The following is a 22344-nucleotide window of genomic DNA, read 5'->3' as shown; positions in this document are numbered from 1 at the left end:
TAGAACAATCAAGTGGAAGATTATTAAATGGGGAAAACAGCAGCTTTGATGGGCCAGATAGCAAGTAATCCCTGAAATGTGTCCAGTGTATGTGTCAGTGGAGCAGAACTAGGCTTCTTTGGGTTCTCTTCAGTGGATAATGTATTTGCAAAAAAAAACACAGTTTAGGGTTAACTGAAACCAGTCATCAGATTAAGAAAAAAGGCAAAGGCAAAAGGACTGCTGACATCAAAACATTTTCTTTCAGCATTTTCAAAACAGAAGGTTTCACATTTTTGCTTCAAAGCAATTTGTTGCAGCCCAAGACATAACGTTTGTTAAAAAGTTAAAATGCAACCCTAAAATGAATGTTTCATTTTGGTATTAAAGGATTTGTTTGCTTGTTTCAACTTTTCCCTTTTTCACTCCACTGAGAAAATGGAAAAAAATTGTCTCAGGTCACCCTTACATTTTTTCTCAGATTTTTCAGTTCAGCCTGCAAACTGAAAAACCACTGTGGGCACAGCCTACTTGGGAGTCTACTGTCCCTCTTTCTATTTGAATCAGACCTAAACCAAAGAAGATGGGAAGTTCATTTCACCAGGTAATACCAACCAGAATCAAGGTATTTAGGAGATGTAAGAACACTGAAAATGGGAGGAGCCATGGCTGTTTACAAGGGGCTGAACATGACCCAGGAGACAGATCTCCTGGCTGTAAAGAACACTGCCATCTACAAGTTTCCTGCTATGCCATCCTACTTTCATATAAGGCAATTTATAAACTGTGGGTCTGATCCCGCATTTTCAGAACCTGACTGAGATGTGCTGACACCACTTATCTGTGAGCAATGCAAGATCCAGGTAACCCACCCTAACCTGCTCTAAGCAAGGGGGCTTGGGGGTTTTGGGGTTGGGGGAAGCAAATGGAGAGAGACACAACACTCTCCCCACCAGCAACACTGGAGCATCACTCACGTGACCTGAAAACAACATCCCTTTTTTGCAGAGTGCTACCACTTCTGCAGGGACAATACAGTACTGGATAGTTGCTCTGCAAGCTCAATAAAATGAAAAGGCCTTACAAGGATCTTTGTTGGGACAGTCATCTGGTTCAAACACAGCAGAGGACAACAACAGCTAAAAAACCCACAATAAATTAGGTATCAGCACAGCTTTCTAAATGGTCTAGAACAGTTACTACAAGACAAAAATCACAGCTCTGGTACTTAGAATCTTGTCCTTTTCTTAAAAAAACAAAGCTATTATCCACAGGTTTTGCATAAAAATAAACATTTTAAGCTGACGGCATTATGTTAATTGGATCAACCCGCTTTTTAATATATATATATTTCTATGTATATTTAAATGTATATTTTATATGAATAATCTTTAAAGGAGTAATGGGAGTCACAAATGCATAAAAATAGATATTTTGGGGGGAAAAAAAGAGTAATAATAAAGACAACCCTGATGAAAAAGGAAAAAAAAGTCAAACAGGGCAGTATTCTAAAGCAACAACTCACTATACTTTAACTTGTGGAGTCCAGTCCTTCTGTATTGTGAGCAGTTACTCCTAAATACTATTGGGGTTTCTAACAGTGATGAAAAATAAATTCCTGCACATTTTTTCTTTTAAAAAGGAAAAGGGGGTTGGGTATATAGGACAGATTTAATGCCTGTTACGTTGCTGTAAATAACTAGCATGGATCATCTCCCAAGCTGAAAGCAGCAGGAACTCCAACAATGCTTGCATTTATAAGAATATATTTTCTAATCAAAATCAGATCTGTTCCTCCAAACTAAGTATTTTTTTAAAAAACACAATTTTTGCCCTACAATGTTTTTCTGTTGTTCTACAAATAATCCAAACAGATTGGAAAAGGTGAGATTTTCAGTACTCTGTCAGCATTTTGTGCAGCTTTGACAAAAGCCAACTCCTACCAGTTTGGAAGATTATTTCAGAGTGATCCTGAGCATAGGGTAACCTCACTGTTAAAAATCCCTTCAGGGCAAGACGATCGTAGGGGAGGAGGGGAAGCTGTAAAAAATTAAAATAGCCTGACTTGCTTGCCAGCTGCATCAGTATTCAAGTAAAGTTTATAAAGTACCTTTGTGGGACTTTAGAGTCTTGGAGAGTCAGACCGGCTTATATTAACAAGTGTAATACGCACTTAGAAACAGCCTTGTCATCTGCTTGCCTAAACTAAAAAAAAAAAAAAAAAAATTCAAAAACAAACAGAAGCAAAGGAAAGGTAAAGGAAAGGAGTCAGCATCAGTATTAGACTGCAGAGTGTCTTCTTGACACTGACACTTTGATATTCTTGCCTTCCTCTCTAATGCATTACAATAGCGTGAAGTCACACAGCCATTTTAAACGAGCATTTCAAGAGTGCAGTTTTCATAGAGGTTAACTTGATCATCAGCACAGCACTGGAGAAAGCTGATCTAACGATATTTCACTTACAGAACTCTTCAAAGGAAAATAAGAAATACAATTCCACAAAAAACAATGCCAATGAAAAGCACAGAAAGCAATTTGTTTTTTCTCAGTGTTTTCTCTTTGATATTCTTACAGAAAAAAAAAAATTCTTCCCTTATCTCTGTCTTTAAAAGCAAATTTTCTAACCAGTAGATTTTAGAGCTATTTCCCATCTACATGAATCTAAGCTTTTCTGAAACCACCAATAGGTTTGGGTTTGTTTTTTGGGGGGGATAGGGGATGAGGATGTGTGTGGTAGAGGATTCCCTCTCCTAAATTTCAAAGACATCCAAATGGCATCTATTTGTTTTGTCTTGTTTTTCCTCCTGATTATGTCCATTCCCCTTAGGATTTCACAGGCCAACACTACTGTGAGAATGTAGGTGTCTGCATTTGAAAGAACTTTGGACTGAGCACAGCTTCACACATTTCACCTTCTTCATGCCCTCTCCATGTAGTTTCTTCTATCTTGACATGTATAAAATCACAGTTTATGTAACATTGTTTTAAAGGAAGAAAATAAAATACACACACACACACACATACATTGTATTGGTGAACACTATACACTAAATTTTTTTTTCAACAGCATAACAGAAAGTTTGGCCTACTGTAGGTTGAAGATGTAGGGAAGGCTGAATTTTTATGGTTGCCATGCAAGCCACCTTCAAGACAAAACAGATTAACCCACCCAAGAGCAAATGCAGCTTCTACTCTCCAGCTGTTCGACAAATACTGCCTTTCCAGGAATCAGACTGACATCTGACAATTCAGTCAATGCAGTACTTGGAGAACCTCACTGAGTTGCTTCTGCATCAGTCCTTTGAATCCAAATGCTGTTTAAACCAAAGGGGAAGAGGGTATCTGAATTGCCTTATTATTATTAATATGTATATATTTCAATAACACTTTGAATTTCAATTAACTTCTGAAACCTTGCTCTTTCAGAAGAACACACCCTTTAAGTTGACTTTTTTTCAGGCTTCTATTCCTTTAAAATTCTCTCTTCTTTTCCTTTCATTGTTCTTTTTCAATTATCTACCAGAAAACTTGCTTTCTTCCAGCAGAAATGCAGCTGGTGGACTTGGACTCTCACTGCACCCGTTCTGTGAAATTCTCAGGGAAAACCCCTCGGCATTGGTCAAGTTCCTTATGCTGGATCCAGTCAGACTCCTTCACACCCATCAGCCATCCTTCGTCCTGGAGGAGAAGACAGAGATGAGGTGCTAAGGGATATAGATGTGAGCAGGGATTTTTATTACACAGTGCAGGCCAAGGAGGTGCCAAGGGATTACCAAAGCCATGCTCTTACTTGGCTTGGAGACAATCCAGGAGGAGTATGGGGGAAAAGGAAAAAATGCTTTTGTTTCCTTTTAAACAGAGAAAAGGCTACATCCCACCAGAGTTGGTACCAAAGCTCCCATCTGACCCAGACTGTGCAGAGACACAATAAAAAGTTAGAGCAAGCGTAACAGAAATACATCAAAAATTTACACGCACTGAAGCAGAAGAAATTCTGCCAAAAGAGACTCCAGAGCTACAGGATGGGAATCACCTATCTCATCCTTCACAATCCAGACATGAGGGGCCTAGCATTCTCCATAGCCATAAAAGAGATGGGTACCTCCAGCATGTAATTCACCCCATTCATCTCAGGTACAAGTCTTTGGAAAGGATGAATCAGCCCCGGAAGGTGCTCTTCCTTCTCCAGTCAGAGCACCCAGATGATTTGGATTTTAGAGGTGGTACAGGCAAATCAGTCTTGTTTGCTATGCTGAAATCCTGATCTATGGGAACTGGGAGCTGAGGAGCTCAACCCCTCTACCCAAAACTCAGCAGTCTGTTTGGTTTGATGCAAGGTGCAGTTAGCTAAACTCCCAAATTTTGGCTACATGTGATTTAAGATTCAGGGTCTCTCAGTAACATCTTCCCTAGCCTCCAACCTATACATCTATAAACACACATGAATTTTCACTGAGGCAAAAGGAGCCCTGATTGGTAGAACCTGCTTATGAGCAGAACCAGACTTCCCAGCCTGCAGGCTGTCTAGCATTGAGATTTCTGCTCCATCCTAGGCACATGAGTGAGATATTCAAAGTACTCAAGATATTCAAGGTGAGAGGGGTCTGCAGTGAGCTTGCAGCTCAGGTGTGCAACCACTCCATTCTCTGCATGCCTTGGAGCTGCCACCACAGAAGCTCCCATTCAGGGTGCACATACCCCACTCATTTGCAATGGGGCAGCCTATGGGTTAAGAGTGCAGCATGAGACATGAGAGTGGCACAGCTCCCAGAGCCTGCAGGCTCACTTAGCCCTGCTGCCTTGGACTGGAACACTCAGGAGACATCATGGGAATGACACGAGATGGGAGCCCATCTGCAGCAGCCAGCTGCAGGGGCTGTAGAAGGATTGACATGCCATAAATCAGGAAGACAAACAACGAGGCAGAAGACACTGGGCCCAAGTGTCTAGAAGGCAGCTTCCAGCTCACAGCATGTCAGGCACAAAAGCTCATCCATCTGCACATAGTGCTGTGCCATACAGCATGCATGTATCACTCCCACCACATCCTGCTTTGAAGGGTCTCCTCGGCTGTAGGGATTAGACACGAGGACCTAGACTGGGCCTTGACAATTTTAAACCACGTCACTTGAAGTGCCAGCTTAGAAGTATTGCTGCCCTCAACCCTTTCTCCTATCAAATGCCCTAAACCCTCTCTTCTATCAAGAGAGATGCATCCAGGCCTGGATGATGTACCCACAAAGTGACACCTAAGCTGCAAGGTGGGGACATGAATCAGTCTATTATCCTATTCTCCCTCCACTCACGTGCACAGTTCATGCACATGTTAACAGCCAGCAGTTCCTGGCTGGGTATGGTCGAGGTTAGGGAAATGAGCTGTAACACAGGATACACTGTAGAAGGGTTAGAGGGCTTCAGTGCAGCTACAGAGTCATGTTAGCAACACTCAGAGCTCACCCTCTGCAGCTTGGAGAGTCTCGAGTTCATGGCTGTTGCACCCACATCCAGCTAAAGTGCAAACACAGGGCGTTGAAAAACTCTGCTCCAAAAATGCCACCTGCTCCACAAATGCCATCTCCTACCACAGAAACTGGGGGAGCTGCCACTCATTTCCTATATAGAAAGCTTTCCGAGAAAGAAATGCTCACAAGCGCCTGTGGAGGGCAGTCCTACCTAGTGGGGAGTCTTGTCTCCAGAAGGAATCACTGTCTGTTCCCCAAAAATTCCCCCCCCCCTCTAGCTGTGTAGGAACTGTTGGCATTTTACAGCTCCACTTCACAAGCATCAGCATGATCTGCCTCTATAATTCACGAAGCCAAACAGCTGGGCCACAAAGAGCATCCACATCTTCTGAGGCAGCGAACTACCTCACCTTCCCTTTACCCCTTGTGGAATCCAGGTCTTATCTGAACTTGGCCAAACCCAAAGAGCTGATAACTGCTGAGTTGATTTGGAGAATTCTCTTTCTTTTCCAAACAGAAACCTGGAGATGTGAGCAAGTATTTTATAAACTCACCACCTCTCTCAGTCAAAGTAGTAAAATTGCTGCAGATTGTCAGCTGGGTGCCCTCAAATGCAGAAAGCAAGGAGGACTTACTCAAGGCTTCAAGAAATAGCTCAAACAAAAGAAAAACATGACCAAATAATTCAGGTTGAAGATGGGCAGCAAGAATTGTTCTCTGGAGCTGAGACCTGCTCCAGCCTTTGATTCTGCTGCCATCTCCTGACCAAAGAGGGTCATTTGGAAACAGCCACTGCTGTGCTGAAGTGCAAGATTTCTCACAGCTCCAACATTTCTCAAAAGAGAACAAAACATCGTAAGGTGTGAGTCACTTTCTTTCAATGCCACAGTCTGTGCTGAAGTGGTCACTGGGAGTGTGCATCAAGTTTAGGAGCACTGTTGGGCTCCTTGATCAGAGAGAGCCACTGTATTGGCTCAAATGTTCTGATAGGGACAAGAACCCATGGCTACCCCATATGCTTTATGCAGGATAATGTCTCCACTTTCCAACAACAAGCAGACTCCTCCCCTCTGTTGCAGGAAGCCAATCTCAAGCTCAAGGACAACCAGCTCTCTTGCCAGCTCCCAGCCACGAACTAATGGCTCAGCATCCAGCCAGCCAACGGTTAGTGAAGAAAGAAGCAGCTCTAGAAACCCCCTCGGCTCCACCTGGCCCAGGCTCACACCCTGCCTCCCCCACTCACCTGCTCCTCAGGGTTCTCAAATGGAATCACAAGAACCACGTCCCCAGCCTTCAGCTGCAGCTCATCAGTGTCGGTGGCCGTGTAATCGTGCATGGCCTGGACCTGCAGGGACAGGAGAGGAGCACTTTGAGCACTACAGCCTATAATGCCACCTGAACCCAGACTAAATGTTATGAGCTTCCTGTCATTCTTCAGGGCTTTACCATTCTTCTGTTTTCAATAGAACTCACAGAAAAAAAAAAATGGGCACAAAAAAAAAAATGTTCTGTAGTAAGATGCTGTCAATTCTCACTTTCAGGGCATGATATATCTGTGGTGTCTTGCTAACACACTCCATAATGCACATTAAATGTGTGGCTTATCCTCCCCCAAAATCACTCCTTCCTCTACACCTTTGCTGTGAGTGATCGTTGGCATATTCAGAATACCCACCCAACTTCCCTGTGTAGTCCAATTTTTCTGTGTTAATCCTGGCTTTCTAACTCTCCCAAACACAGAGGCCTCTGTTCCTGCTGGTGTTCCCAACTCTTCTCAATTTGCCACTTGCACAAAAGTTTAACTTTTCCTGTCAGGAGCACAACTTTTTATCCACTATCCAGAGTCTGTAACAGACACTACCACACCACCAAGATAGAAAGCACTGCAGCAGAGAGAACAGGTTTTGCTGCAAAGCGCAGCAAGACCTTTAGATGCTGATGCTCTTACGCAACCCTTTGAAACATCTGGAACTGCATGCAGCTGCACTGCTGGAGAGGAAATTTTCTCTCTCCTTCATCTTCCACTCTGCCTTTCAGTGTGGCCTAGCCCATGGCCACGTTGAGTGAAAGCAGTTAACGTCTTACAGGGGAAAAAAAAACCTCACCAGGAATTCAGTGCCCAACAACCACACACTCACCTTGAACAGGAATCCTGGGGGCATGTCAGCTCTCTCAGATGAAGCACCTCCTTCCACAGTGCCATTGACGGTTGCAGGGAAGGTTTCCACAACAACCGCAGGCAGAGAGCTCTGGTGGCCAGTGGCAGCCAAGGAAGGGAAAAAAAGCCATTGAGAAAAGAGAATCCAAAACTGAAGCTCCAAGTCCACCCTGGAGGATCCAGATCCCAACCATCCCATGGCTTCAGTGGGTTTTCCCAGCACACCAGTCAGCAACAAAAAAAACCCCAAGGGACAACAGAAGCAGCAGTGAGAAGGCAGGATTGGTGACTGCTGTCTTCCTCTGCCTAAGGCTGCAGAAAGGCAGGGATGAGTTATAGGTTTTCTGGGACCATAATGCCCAGCATTTCCCAGTTGCTGTGGTCACAATGCATTCTTATAGAGCCCTCATGGAACAGAGAACTCAAATGTGACAGACGGCCTGTAGGAACCAAGCTGCCATGAGATGGGACCTACCCCAATCCCCTAAAATGGCAGCAGTGTCACCAAAAAGAGAGGAAGACTGGATATTCAGGAGACACAGCCAGAGCCCAGAGGACAGGGTAGGTAAAGTAAATGGCAAGCAAGGGGGAATCCAGCTGACAACACAGCTTAGGGCAGCATGGGCTGTGGGCTGGCTGCATAACATGGGTGAAGGGACAATTCTTCAACTGAATCTTCCAGCAGAACTTCTCCCTAAGCATTACACAGATAAAATGCAACAACTAAGTCTGGTCCCTGAATAAGAGCATTGGAAGTTCTCTGGTGGCAAGGATGTGTTTTTCCAAGCAGCTACACAGCCCTTTTCCTAGCCCAGCCTCCCACATCTGCTGTATAACAAAGGGATGTGATGGAGAAAAGGGACTGCTGTCCCTTGAGGTGTTTACCGATCCTGAGTCAGCTTCAGTTTTAGATGCTTCAGCTCCAGCTGCTGCTTCTGGTCCAGCTGCTTCAGCTCCTGCATGGGCTGCTTCTGCAGGCTGCAATACAAAAGTCATCACGGTGGGAAGTTATTCTCATTCCAGTTAGATGTGTGTGCAGAGAAGTGCAGCTCAGCCTGCCCAAGTGCTCTGTGCCACTGCCTGTGACATCTGCTGACTAACCAGTGAAACACTGCAGGGTCTGGCTACCTTTCTGTCTCCCTCTTTCTCTGCAACTCATGGAAATCACAACAAAGCCAGAATCCCTCAACTCCAGCCATGCACTAGGCAATAATTCAGAGGAAATCAATGAAACACCAAAAATTCTGTGTGCCTCTTTCTATTCACGATCTAAACTGCAGACCTACTTTACATAACACACAGTATCTATTATTAGACCTAGGTTGCCCACTTGTAAGAGAATACAAGTTCTCTTGCATGCCAAAGGATAAGGATCTCTCCACAGTCTACTTCCAAAGATCAACAATCACAGAATATTGAAGTACTTGCCTACTCCCAGAAACAAAAAGCATGGTAATAATGTGCCCATATATGGAATTTAGTCCAGACCCAGCATCAACATGACATTAGCACTGAATCAAAACAGGACACTGTGCTAACTTTCACTCCCTTTGATTTTGGACAGGCCCAAAGGGTTGTGAATTTGGATTCTGTTGTGAATATTCTATTACGAATTTTCTATGAATATTCCAGATGGGGTGTGTAACACATTTGTGTTGGTGGAAAGTTTCTACTGCACAAAAGCTGCCACCACCAAGGACATTCAGCATCACCCATAAATCACTGCCTGGCAAAAACTGTTAAAAAAAGCCTGGGGACGGGGGTGTCTGTGCACAGCAAAAGATCAACCAAACACCTATGACAGGCTTCCAGTGGTTCAGGTTTTTCATCTCCCTTGTCTGAAGTCAGGTTAGCTCTTTTTAACACAAAATTAAAGATATTTATTTGCCCCTCCCAGAAATTGCAACAATGCAGGAAGTACATTGGATCTGGTAGCATCAAGGCTGCAAATCAACCCCTTGGGAGACTGGCCATGCAGCATCTCGGAAGACTCCCAAGATTTGCCATTTTTAATACATGGGAATACCCAGCTTTAGCATACCTAAATGCCTCACACATTTGATAAACACATGTTGTCCTGCTTCAAACTGCTTGGATAGCTGATTTTCTTCCTAATAGCTGGTACAGGACCGTGTGCTGGATTTAGGATGAGAATAATGTTGCCAGCACTGATGATGTAGCTGCTGTTGAGCAGTACTTACACCAAGTCAAGGACTTTTCAGCTTCTCATGCTGCCCTGCCAGCAAGGAGGCTGGGTGGCATGAGGAGTTGGGAGGGGACACAGCCAGGACAGCTGACCCCAACTGACCACAGCGATATCCCAAATGTCATCATGCTCAGTGTATAAACTAGAGGAAAACCTGATTAGGTACCACCGCTCAGGAATGGGCTGGGCATCAGTCAATTGGTGTTGAGCAATTGTTTTTCATTTGCCTCACTTGGATTTTTTTTGGTTTTATCTATCTCTGTTATTTTCCTTTTCATTACAATTGATTATTATCATTATTTTGTTTGAATTAAGCTGGTCTCACCTCAATCCACAAATTTTCTTACTTTTACCCTTCCAACTTTCTCCTAATGGGACGGAAATGAGTGAGTGGTTGTGTGGTGCTTAACTGCCAGTTGGAGTTAAACCAAGACACATGTACCCCTGAATACAATCATATTCAAAACAAGGCATTGTCCAGATTCCTTAATGTTGCAATTCTCATAGTCCCAACCTTTATAAAAACCCAGAGTAAAGCAATGACCATGGCCAACCTTAAATGTACACCCCATCTGGCTACTAGCCAGGCACTAGCACAGTGCTCCAAGCAGTATTTTAGTAACAGCAGCAATAACAAGGAAATAAATCCTTGACTTAATAAAAATCCATTACCTTCAGCTGTTGCAGTGGTGTCATCTAACATATGCTTTCCTCCCCTATCACATCCTTCCTCATGTGTCCCATGACCATGTCCAGTGCCAGAAGACATTATAAAGAGCAGAGCAGTTCCCATCCTACAAGGAGTCCCCCAGCAGCTTTGGTAGAGCTAAGGTAAATATATGCATATGAAATGCTACAAAGGATTCTCCTGTTTAATTGGATTCACTCCCAGGTTTTCATTTGGGTTCAGTGAAACTGGAACTGGAACAGATGCCAGGCCAGCTCTATCTGACCAAGCATGGGTTTTATGTGGACAAGTGAAAAGGAGCTCAGTGTGAGGGTTTGGGTTTTTTTAAAGCAGCTAATTTGCAAAAACAGTATTTAATAATCGGAGAAACTGAATCTAAATTAATCCCCTGATTTCAACAAAGGGCATTTTTATGTCAGCTACTAATTTTTCTATTTTATATACCTGTGGGGCATCCCAAGGCCTATAAAAGCATTTACAGTCATGGAAAGACAGTACAGGGAGAACTGCTCACTGCTGTTACCAGGTTTGAAAGCTTTGCTTATTCCAGCAGCAGCATCATGCACACCAAATGCATGTCTGAATGCATGCAAATTTCCCAGTCTGAAGAACTAAGCACGCTCTGCTGCACTCAAGTTTCTATGCAGTTCTTCATGGCCTGTGGGACTAAGGAACCATACCAAAAGTCTCCTCTCATCAACATCTAAGAACAACATTTACAGCAAAAACACTTCAGAAGACTCGAAGAGGAGGATTCCCCAGCTTTAGGGAGCTCTGCTCTTTCACTGCATATGGTATGCCAAGGTGAGAATTGCTATGGTAAGAACTAGTAGCATTTCCTGGTTGAGCAAATTCTCCTTTGGGTAAAATCAGTTTTCAGGATGAGAGATGTGGCCCAAAAAACTTTTTACAGCCAAGACTGCAAGCATAGCTCAATCAGATACAGTCATACCTCACCCCTGCCCATTCACCTGAAAGGAGTGAGATTTTTCCTAGCTAAACCAGTCTCTTCTTCCCTACAAAGACAGAATGACAATGCACATACAGGGGAATGACAGATGTTAAACACTGATGGCTGTTAAAACACACAGGGGAAACCTTCCTCGACATCGCCCAAGCTCATGTGAAGGAGAGTAGTGGCCACAGTGAGTCCTTAGGCCAGGGCTAAGTCATGTCCTCCCAAGTACTCACTCTAGGGGGTGATATGGCCCTTGGGAACGGGAAGGTTGGCAGGACTCAAGTCCCCAGCATGAGCCAAGACCATGAGCTTACACAGTGGATACAGCCAGCGCCAGCAGCAGGCCTGAGTACCCAGATCAAGCATTTTCTGTCCACGCTGCTGGCTGTTGGTCCAGAGTGACTCAAAAGTAGTTGTGCTTGAAATGTCTCTCAAGGGGCTAATCTGCAGCAACCTGAGACCTGTCCAGGCCAGATATATGGAAAGGGCATAAATGAGGGTCAGGTTTTTGTTCAGATGCAGGGTATGTGCAGGGTCTCCCTTGCCAGCAAGCTCCAAAGCTGAGGCAGATGCCAGCTAAGTCTTGGGCCTGCACTTAACTTCCAGTGTAGACACAGGGTGAGCTAATTCACATCAGCCTTTCTGACAACGACGGCTGATGAACAGCAAACACCACAGGTAATTCCAGATGTGTGTATCCAATGGCACAGACAGTAATGATGAGGGGCAGCTGAGATATTTATGCATTGCACACAAGACCAACAGGATGTACAGAGTTTAAGAAATACAGTGTTTTGGAGAGTGAGGATGATGCCATGGTGGTATTAAGTATGAGGTGAAGGTCACAGCATTATGCCAAGGGAAAGATGAGTGGGTTAGCAGGGAAAGGCAGTGGGTTTGTGCACTAGTAGAATCATAAGATTTAGAGTGCCAGACCTGACTTGCAAACACGTGGTTGGCCCTGGGGCTTCATACAAGGTGCGTAAGTGGGTTCAGCAGCACACAGAGCAACTTTGGTCTGGGGTGTGCAGGAAAGAAAAGTAGTGAGGGAAAGGAGGCAGGTATGTGAACAGAGATGGCACTGGCATGTGAACAGTACATGATGAGAGACAAAAGCCATATGAATTTCTTACCTCCCATAAATCCCAAGGTAAAGACTAAGCATGTCAAAGAGCAACAAAAATAAAACATGTTTATACATGATTATTTCAGCGAGTACAAACATTACAGACACTGATCAGACTGAAGCAGACATACACATTCAACAGCACTTATCTCTGCATGTTTTGAAAATATTGGCTAGTACTTGAATTTATACACTCCTCCTCGCTGCATATTCAAATCTAAGTATCAAGGCATTTGAGTAAGCATTTTTTCCACCTCTATGAAGGGAGAGAGTCCCGCTATGAAGGGAGACAGTAAAGCCACATTCAGGTATCAGTGGCAGATAACATGGTCAGAAAAAAGAAAAAAAAAAAAGAAAAAACCAAACCAAACTCATGTGTTTGTGGTCCATTAGGTTAAATCCACACCCAGTAGAGTTAACATGATTTCAGAATAAGACATCAACATCTGCCCCAATCCTGGCAGCTTTCAAGAACAGATTAAATAAGGCCTTGAGCAATCTGGTCTAGTAGGAAGTGTCCCTGCCCATGGTATCGAGAGCTGTAAACAGAAGATCTTGACAGTCCCTTCCAACCCCTTAACATTCTGTGATTCTGTGGTGTCTTTGGAGCAGTAGTAAAATACCTTAACGTTTTTGCCATACTGCCCACTCTATAGGAAATAAATCTGACTGCTGTGATAACTGGGTGCTTTTCACTATGTTTTGTATTTTGGTCACCAGTAGAAATTATTGATTTTAGACTCTCTTTTAATGACTTCTGAAGCTAATAATAATTAGATTAGAACACTAAATATGCTATTGCTGAGCACTTTTGAAAAACCCACTTAGTGTAATATTTGTTGCTCGCTGGAAGGATAACAATCCAATTTTAAGTCAAACTTATACTTGTATCCTATGTCAGTATGACCAATTATCTGAGTTCTAACTGGTGATTCAGGAAAAAAAAAAAAAAAACTAGTAATTTTTTTTTTTAAAAAAGCCTATCCTGGTATGCAGCTTGTCCTGGAAGGCAAGTAGACACAAAATGCCCATGTACCCCCATAAAGGTCCAAAAAGAGATAGCTTTGCCATACTGGTGTGTATCAAATTATGATAATAACTAGTATCTTGCAGATACAGTATTTTAATTGAGGAAAATCAAATGTCTAATGTTTGACCTCTTTGATAAGAGAAGTCTTATTCCTACAAAAGTCTGTGCCATACAGACCTGCTTAACATGATGATACTGGAGATGTACTATAAACAACCCAATTATGTTTATCACAAATTTTAATGGCACCCACAGGGAAAAAATAACCGGTTCATACATATAAAATGGAAAGTCTCAGTGAGGACAACAACCATATCCAGGATGCACTTCAAAGTCTCCAGTCATTTAAACATAAAATGAGGCACAGTCCACCTGCCTCTGACAGAGGACAGGACCAGGTACTGGCCACAACAGAATTAGGCATCTTCCTTTTTGATACCACACTGTGACAGGCAGGAAGCTGCTTCTCAACCATGAATGCAGGCTGTGTCATACACAGAAAAAGAAGGGCTTCACATCACTTGAATATCCATTTACAGCTTTATTCACCTTAAGTAACTGCAGATTATCAGTGTCTGTTAATTAAAAAGCCATTTGAGAGCAATTTATAGCAGGAGTATAGAGCTCAGACTGAATTCCCATCCACAGAGTAACAGCTTAAATACATCCAGCATACAGAGGATGCTGCTCTAGGGAGGGACATACATTAAGTGGATCATCAGAGCAAAGCCCAAACACCCCACAAACACCTCATGCCTAACTGTGGCCAGGCCAGCAGCCACCTGATTCTTCCTGGACTTGCACATCCAGCAGAGAAGACCAAGGTCCCCACCTGCAAGACCCAGGTCTGGGTACCCACACCCAAGGCCCAGCTACCCACAGCTCAGGTCCACGTTATCATTCAGATGGGTGCAAGTCACCACAGGTGGCAACAAGTCAGGTATGAAGGGAGAAGGAATGGCGATATGAACCAACCTGAGAGGCGGGTGTGGGGGTCTTCCCCACAGTGGCATCTGGTTTAATGGGATCAAAATCCAGATCCAACAGGCTGGCTCCCTCCTGGAAGGGCCCAGGGGCATCAAACTTGGCAGCAGTGAGGGAGAAAAGCAGTAGGAGCATTAGACACACGCGCGTGCACGGTGGAGGGAGGGTGTGTGATATCCGGAGCTGAGGCTGCAAGCGCAGAAGAAATGGTGGCAGCGCAAACACTGGATGTGCCTCCTGACTGCCTGGTGCCCACAGTCACAGGCAGCTCACGTGGGGGCCCTGTAAACCAAATCCAAGCCTTTTCCACAGCACTCATTCATCTTCCCACCTGGCCAAATGAGCTGACATGGTGTGAGCACCTGACCTGCTGTGGTCAAAAGGATCACTGCCACTGATGAGACAGAAGGGCTGCTCCTCTATGTATATCTGTTCCCCACAGCTCATCCAGCTGCCTTTACACAGACACACCAAGACTGACTTCCTCAGCTACATATAAAAGAGCTGCCATCCATACAACCTATCTCAGGAACACAAATCCAAGCAGAAAAGCACTCAAACTGCTGGAAGGGAAGTCTGAGAGACCTCAGAGCTAACTCCCAAAGCTTCTAATTTCCTCCTGCCTTCTGAGTCAGAAGCACAAAATACAGCAGCTCACCCTAGCTAAGGGATTTGAATCCCTTCCCAATTCAAAAATGCTGTTTTCAATAGTTTCCATTTCCAGGCATCCCAGAAATTTACACACCTAAGTCTTCTAAAAAAGCATGAATTTGAGAACCTTTGCTGCTTTCTTCAAAGTCAGCAGAATAACTGCCTTTGAGTGATCAATGCTCTGCCTAAAGATCCCTCATTTGCTGATTACCATTAATAAGAAGTCACTACAAAAGACCCAAGTTATTAGTGTTTAAAACTGGACTATCACTTTGGTGGTTTAGATTTAATCTAGCCACTACAAGATATTCCTTTCTACTCAGCTTCAGAAGAAGCTGCTGTCTCCTGGAAGTCAGGAAGATTTGCCCCTGTTTCCTATGACCTCCCAGCTCACTGGCCCTACTGCTTCAAGTTACCTTTTCAATAACATAGAATTTGGCAGGTTGGTCTCCACAGTTACATCAAAACCCCACAATGGAAAAGCTTCTGGAAAGTAGCAAGAGACACCATTTAAGGCAAGACCTCTGAATACCACCGACATCACTAACATTTTCACCTCTTTAATTTTCTCTTATCCCGATTTTCTTACAGCTTTTTCTCTGCTTTATGAACATGTCTTTTTGAGATCCACAAGGATGAGGGCAAGGAACCAAGCTCTCTCATCTCACAATAATGAGCCCTGACCAGCATGCAAAAACCAACTGGCATTCTAGTAATTCTAGTATGCTCTTCCACCACATCCAGGCCATCCATCAGAGAGGTTACAACCCCACTCTTTAGCTTTGTTTGGTAGTGATACATCAAAGGCTGCAGCCATGGAATAGTCTTACCTGCCATTCAAGACTTAAATGCAAGGGCTAACGCCCCTTTCCTTTACCCAAATCTCCCTCGAGAGCTCACTGGAACTAAGACATCTGACAGGAACAGCCCTGGGCAACACACTGAGTGCCAGGGGCTGTTGGGCCCTTCAGTGAAGATTGTTCTGGAAACCAGAGTCCTCCCTCAGAACTCCCATCTGGTCAAAAGTCACAGCAGATCCCATCCAGGGTCAGAGCACTGATCAGGTGCAGAAGAATATGTCTTAAGAGCTGGCATTCACATGGAAATACATGATAGAGTCCATGGGGCAGAGAGAGATGTCCATTACAATACAGGAGAAGGAAGCACAGAAAATGATAAAGAGTTGCTCAGCTGCCTGCGGTCCCCACCTTCCAACACTCACATCAAATCACCTCTCCACTCTGCAAGCTTTATCTACTGCAGTGCCAAATCTGACATGGACTTCCTTCCCTCCCCACTTCATCTCTGCTCCTCAGCACCTGGGTGGAAGGTGGCAAACCAGAGGCAATGGAGCAGGGTGATGCCAAGGAGAAATTAGGAAATGAGTCACAGATGAGCACTAATGGAGATGATTTGTGCTTTAACAAGCATTTAGGGAAAATATATATACACATGTATATATATGTTTTTTTTTTTTGTTTTTTTTTTTTTTTTTTTTTTTTTTTTTAAATAAAGTAGATGCGGGTATCTCACGATACAGCCAGAAATCTGGTCAGGCTCCTATATATATAAGGACTGCCATTCTCCTAGATCCAACAGAGAACTTCCCACCTGGACAGCCTCTCTGGCACTGACGTAAATCAAAGGGAAAGTGAAGATGAAAATCTGTAATTTGAAAATGTTTTTCCTGTTTCAGGGCTTCAGAAGGTGCCACTTGATGGTACTGACAGACTGTGTCAGCAGTCTTAACTGCAGGCACAGTCCTGCCCATCTAACTGCAGAGGCTACTCTTTGCAAAGAACTTTTGCAATCGGCCTTTCCTGTACAGATGTGGGCTTTACACCACAAACCCCACGGGTGAAGGCACAGAGAGCACAAAACTCTCTTCTCCCAGAACTGGCAGAGATGCCAAGGTCAGCAGTTAGGGATGTACACGTGCAGAAAAAAAACATGCTTCATCCACACTCAGGATCAGTGGGTTTGGAGAGAGCATATCATAGGATGTGAAGAGAGTCATAATCCATGTGTACTAAACAAATGCAGTGATGACTTTCTGGTGCCTTGACCAGATGCATTTCTTCTGTTTCTTCTATGAAAGCTCTCAAAGGGCAATGTGGTACTGCCTTTTAGGTACTCTTCCCTTTAAGTTAGCTCCTAAGTAATCATTTGCCTTCTGAGGTCCAATGCTGAGCTTGCTTTCCTCCTTCACCTGACCAGGTTTCATGGCTTGACACCTCCAAAGAGAAGAAAGGTCTGAAGGAAGAGTTCAGAAGCAGAGAAAAATTAGGCAGGGCATAGCAGCTAACCTGCGAAGGGGTTGTCACACTTATCTCGGGGACAAAATTGTCATCAAACAGACTGATGATGTTCTCCTGCTTGATCTCCTTGGAGGGGGTGACTTTTGGAGGCGGAGGCACCGGAGGCCCTTTCCTCAACTGCATGCAAGTGAGCACATGGCCACAGCACAGACGGCGACACCCAAAAAAACCAAAGACAGGAACCAGGTTAGTCACAAAAACTGAAGGTGAGGGAAATCACAACCACTGGCACAGAGCAGGGTCCAATCAACTCCATCTGAAGAGATGAGGGGAAGGGGTGAAGGGCTGAATTGAAACAAAACAAAATAAATAACCACACGCCTCCAGAGAAGGTTTGGCATCATTAGTTACACTTCAGCCACGGGCAAGTTTCCCTCTGCAGAGGAGAAGCGTAACACAATTAATATGCATTGACAGGACATGCATACATAATTAAAGCATGTGCAACCTTCAAAAGAACCACTGGGAAGGGAGCAGATCAATTACTGAGAACATGATCCAACAGAACAGGCCAGCGCTGCCTCCCTTTGCCGTACTTACCGTACCTAAGGGAACGGGAGAGCAGACTCCGTTTGTCCTACAATGGGCAGGTGACCATGAGCACAGACTGATCTGCCCAGTACTGGCTCCCTGGTGCACTGGTTAGCAGCGTGCTGTAAGAAAGGTCTGCAGGAGCTCTTAATGGCATCTTGGCTTTAGGCAAGAACAACTCAAACTCCTGAGAAGCCATGACTGCTGTGAGCCCAACTCTGCTCTCAGTTTCACCAGTGAGCATTGACAGTAATGAAGTCATGTTTCCCAAATGGAGATCCCAGTGAATACATAAAACTACCTCACCCTGTAACTCTAACCCATTCTAATACCCCTCATCATGCTAAAGACTCAGCCTGACACTGCATCCACAACCCCATGGAAGCTGTGGAAGACCCTCCCTAGATCAACCCATCCACATACTTTTCATATTTTGCTGTGCACAAGGCTTAATGATCATTTCTAGATCAAATCAGACTTTGAGGAGCGGCTGCTGTGTGGGAACAAATCAGCCATGCAAGTTCCCAGCATCACAGCAATGCTCAAGCAATGACAATGCCTTCCATTTACAGTGAAGTTTTGTAGCTACTTGATTTTCTTACTGCACCCAAGGCAGCAAGACTCAGAGACCTGACAATGTGCACCCAGTCTATCAGTGTCAAGCCCAGATCTGAAACACAGAAATCCATTACTCTCAGGCCTGTCCTCCAGCACATAAATGAGTTCTACAAGGCTTTTAATCAGATTTCTAAGGACATGCCCAGTTTTCTACTTGGATTAACCTACTTTAGAGAGAGTGATTGTGTATGAAAACACACTTTTTTTCCCCTGAATAGCTAGCTAGGGGAAATAATGGAAACAAGTGTGTTCACTTTCAACTTTTCACTGTTTGCAGAAGGTGGTGTGTCCATTGTGAGAACAATCCCTTCCTGAAAACCGCCTGCCTGACAGTTGCAAGATGGGACCAGAAATTTCAGGGAAATGCTGTTCTCAGAACAGAACCACCCTCTGCAGAAATGGAAGGCTCCAATTACTAACTCTCAAGTTAAAAATATCACAATTCTTCTGCTATTTATTCCTCTATTATATACAGTCTCCTTCATTCCAATGCAATAGTGACTTGAAAATTGCCACGTCCACACTATCCAGCATTACTTCCAACAGCAGTCTAAAACCGCATTTCAAAGACAAGATGATTGCATATTGATGTTGAGTTATACCCATGAATTCATCATGTACTAACAACTTTGTTGCCTAAAATAAAACAAATCCTCTTAAATTTTTCTGCTGACTTGGATCCCACAGAGCTTTATCTGCCCAAATTCAACATAGTTGCACTGATTTCCAAAGTCTCATTATAGAGTTTCAGTGGTGTAACTGAGAGCAGAAGTCTGACCTTTTAAGTTTCACAGATTCCCTGAAGTCCTGTGTCATCATCAAATTATTCTGCGGAGAGCTGAGAGCATTCATTTATTCCAAAACACAGAAATAAACTGTTTTTAAGAATTAAAGGACAGTAAAAGAGTTTGGGTTTGGGGGTTTTTTTTGTATAGGGAATAGTTCAAAATTTAGTTAGCATTTATTTGGTCACTTCTGGTTTTGTCTTTCTCTCCACAGCCTTTGCTTACACTCTGCACTGGTATTTCAGACACGAAGAGGCCAGAGAATTGTTCTTGCTTTATGCTCCATCCTCCCATAGAAGGTGAGGCCCTTCAGCCTCCCTTGGAGGCCCACTGAACAAATCACTTACCCATAGGTCAAAAGTAATGACACCTGTGAAGATTTCAGTGTTAAGGTTGGGCATTGTTGAGGGAGCAGACACTGGTGTTTCCCAGCTGGCTGGCAAGCCGACACACACCTGGTTTCTAGATTTTATCCATACAGACACCAGGCTTGGTTCTGAGTGTGGAACTCCTGCCTTTGTCTTCCCTCCCTCTGGAGCCAGCTCAATCTCTTAGCAGCTACTGTGAATACAGAGTGGAGCTCTTGCTCTTCACCTTAGTGACTCCCGGGGGGATGAATTAAGCACAGACTGGGAAAGAGCTGCCAGGCGGTGGCAGCATTCGCTGCAAATACCATTTCAGTCTTGCCTGTGGCCCATCCAAGCCAGGGCTGCGCTGGAATATCCTGCTTGCTCGTCAAGGGGTGCCTCCAGCCCCATTCCTGCGGGCAGGCAGGCAGCAAGTGAAGGAGAAAGCACTTGCAGGCTGGCAAAAACAAGGGTTATGTGTGCTATTTAAAGGAAAGGGAAGAAGCCAAACTCAGCGAGACGAATCCACGGGCAGGGTGAGTGAAGTCTGTTGTGAACAGCTTAATAAATCTGTATGATTTCTTGTTCCAAATTTTAATCAAGTTCTGGAAATCTCTGGAGGGGGGAAAAAAACCCGAAGAAACCTGCAACAGAAAGGCAATTCTGGATATCCTATCTTCTCTCCCCCATACACACAGCCTACTCCAAAGATCCTAACCAGGTTGGTAGTGAAGCCACTCTCAGGCTCTACACTGCCGAGAGAGACCCTGGAGCAGTCCTGAAAAGACAGTGCCAGGCATCCACATATCTCACAGAGCTGGAAAAGAAATTTTGCCACACATCCCCTTCCTGCCCCTCAATAATCCTAAAAATCAAAAATGCAGGGAAGAGAAAAATATTGTGAGAGGCTATCGAGAAACAGGAGAAAGCCTACCCCACAGTCTTGGATTTGGAACCATGCTGCTATGCATGGGAACAGTAAGGAAGTTCTGGGTTGCACCCATCTCTTTTCAGAGGCAGTGGGTTTTCTTACCAGTTTGGCCAGAATCCCTCTTAGCTTTAACTCTTCCTGGAAGACTACTCCCTACTGCCCCACTTACTGAGATACAAGCATGGGAACCCAACATTAAATTTGGCCTAGTTACTACTTTCCCCTACTAAGCTTTTCCCCCGCTCAGCAACAAAGGGACAGGAAGAGGAAGTAAATGTTTAATCATCCCAAAGCAAAACATATTATATGATATGCTGAGTAGCTACATCTACTGTTTTGAACATGCTGCTGGATATTTCCTATGTAAGGAAAGGCCTAACAAAGGCCATATGGAAGGTATCAGACTTCATACAATGGACTATCTTCTTCCTGGAACCCACCTAATTTCTTCATAGCATAAAAATACAATCCCCTTTTTTTTTAAAGCATAATATTTTATCTTGATAGTAAAGTGAAACATCATCCAAAGTACCAATGTTCTCCTTAACAATATTAAGCTTTTTTATTTTAACCTTCCTCAGCTACAGAAGTTCTTGAGAAGAAACTGGACCACTGAATTCCACAGGTTAATTCAAATGTAAAGAACAAACTTCCTCGCTTAGCTACAACTCCATCCTCCCTGGATCTTCTTGGCCATCCTACCAGACAGTGAAATGTATTACTGGTCTTCCCCCAGTGAAACCATTCAAAGACACTCAGTTCTTATGATATAAAGATGGCCAATAAGCAACTTGCATTCTTAGGAACTTCCTCAGGAAGGAGTGAAAAGAGAACAACCATCACGTCGTATTCTGTGTGCTCCATAGCAGGATGAGGTCTAAAAAAACAACTGATGGATGTCTGACTCACAGAGCTTGTGCCATCAGCAGAGACATGGTCAATGTCATGGGGACACTACCTGAGACGGTGACTTTGGGATGCTGGCCCCAGGTGCTTCCAAAGTGGATGGTTCCAGCTCATGGTTGACAGTCTTGGTCTCAGGGCTGGTGATGGGAGATCCATCTGGTGGAGGCGAGGGGCTTTTATTTGCTTTCGCTGGGGTGCTGTCACTGAAGGAAGTGGAGAGAGAAAGGGGGAGAGAGGGGGAGAGAGAGGGAAAGAGAGAGAGAGAGAGAAGTCTGAGCCAGGCCTAGGAGGAGTTGTGCTAACCAGCACAGATCAGTGGCTTCCATTATCTCTTTGCTTCACTGCCCAGACACACAATGAAGACATTTGGAGCTTCTGAGAAGCATCTTTGCTGAGTCACTTGCAGTCCAACACACTGCAGCAGCATTACTTTGCAGCAGGCTACTCACTACATTCCTACAGAATTGATAATGCTTGCCTCAAACACAGAAAAACAAAAAACAACCAGGCATCCTTAATTTTGCTAGATTTTAATGTAAGTGCCTGATGTGAAATTATAGTCTTTAATACTGGGGAAGCAGAGGGGGAAAGGAGTTCAGTGCTGCCCATTTAGTTTTAAATCCCACAGATTAGAATTTGCTGTGTGGTAGTCTATGGACACCT

The 22344-nt window shown here is 44.1% G+C and overlaps 1 protein-coding gene across 20 annotated transcripts in view; it reads right to left on the bottom strand.

Annotated features, from left to right (window-relative positions):
* Positions 1–2169: 2169 nt before the first annotated feature.
* BIN1 (bridging integrator 1) overlaps positions 2170–22344 on the bottom strand; it is a 91345-nt gene continuing 71170 nt past the window's right edge. For 9 of the 20 annotated variants that reach the window (XM_048308632.1, XM_048308638.1, XM_048308636.1 and 6 more), the window contains 8 exons: positions 21734–21884; positions 17552–17680; positions 14586–14693; positions 12588–12611; positions 8488–8580; positions 7583–7693; positions 6688–6789; positions 2170–3660 (listed from right to left, as the gene is read on the bottom strand). In XM_048308632.1, coding sequence (XP_048164589.1) covers positions 3553–3660; positions 6688–6789; positions 7583–7693; positions 8488–8580; positions 12588–12611; positions 14586–14693; positions 17552–17680; positions 21734–21884 — 826 coding nt within the window. In that variant the 3' untranslated portion in view covers positions 2170–3552. The remainder of the gene's footprint in view (positions 3661–6687; positions 6790–7582; positions 7694–8487; positions 8581–12587; positions 12612–14585; positions 14694–17551; positions 17681–21733; positions 21885–22344) is intronic. The other 11 variants (XM_048308644.1, XM_048308642.1, XM_048308645.1 and 8 more) reach the window with 4 other exon arrangements.

The sequence above is a fragment of the Corvus hawaiiensis genome, chromosome 7, assembly GCF_020740725.1.
Source record: "Corvus hawaiiensis isolate bCorHaw1 chromosome 7, bCorHaw1.pri.cur, whole genome shotgun sequence".
Classification (NCBI taxonomy): domain Eukaryota; kingdom Metazoa; phylum Chordata; class Aves; order Passeriformes; family Corvidae; genus Corvus; species Corvus hawaiiensis.
The sequence above is the reverse complement of the archived record's forward strand: the minus strand, read 5'-3'. Positions and strand labels throughout refer to the sequence as shown.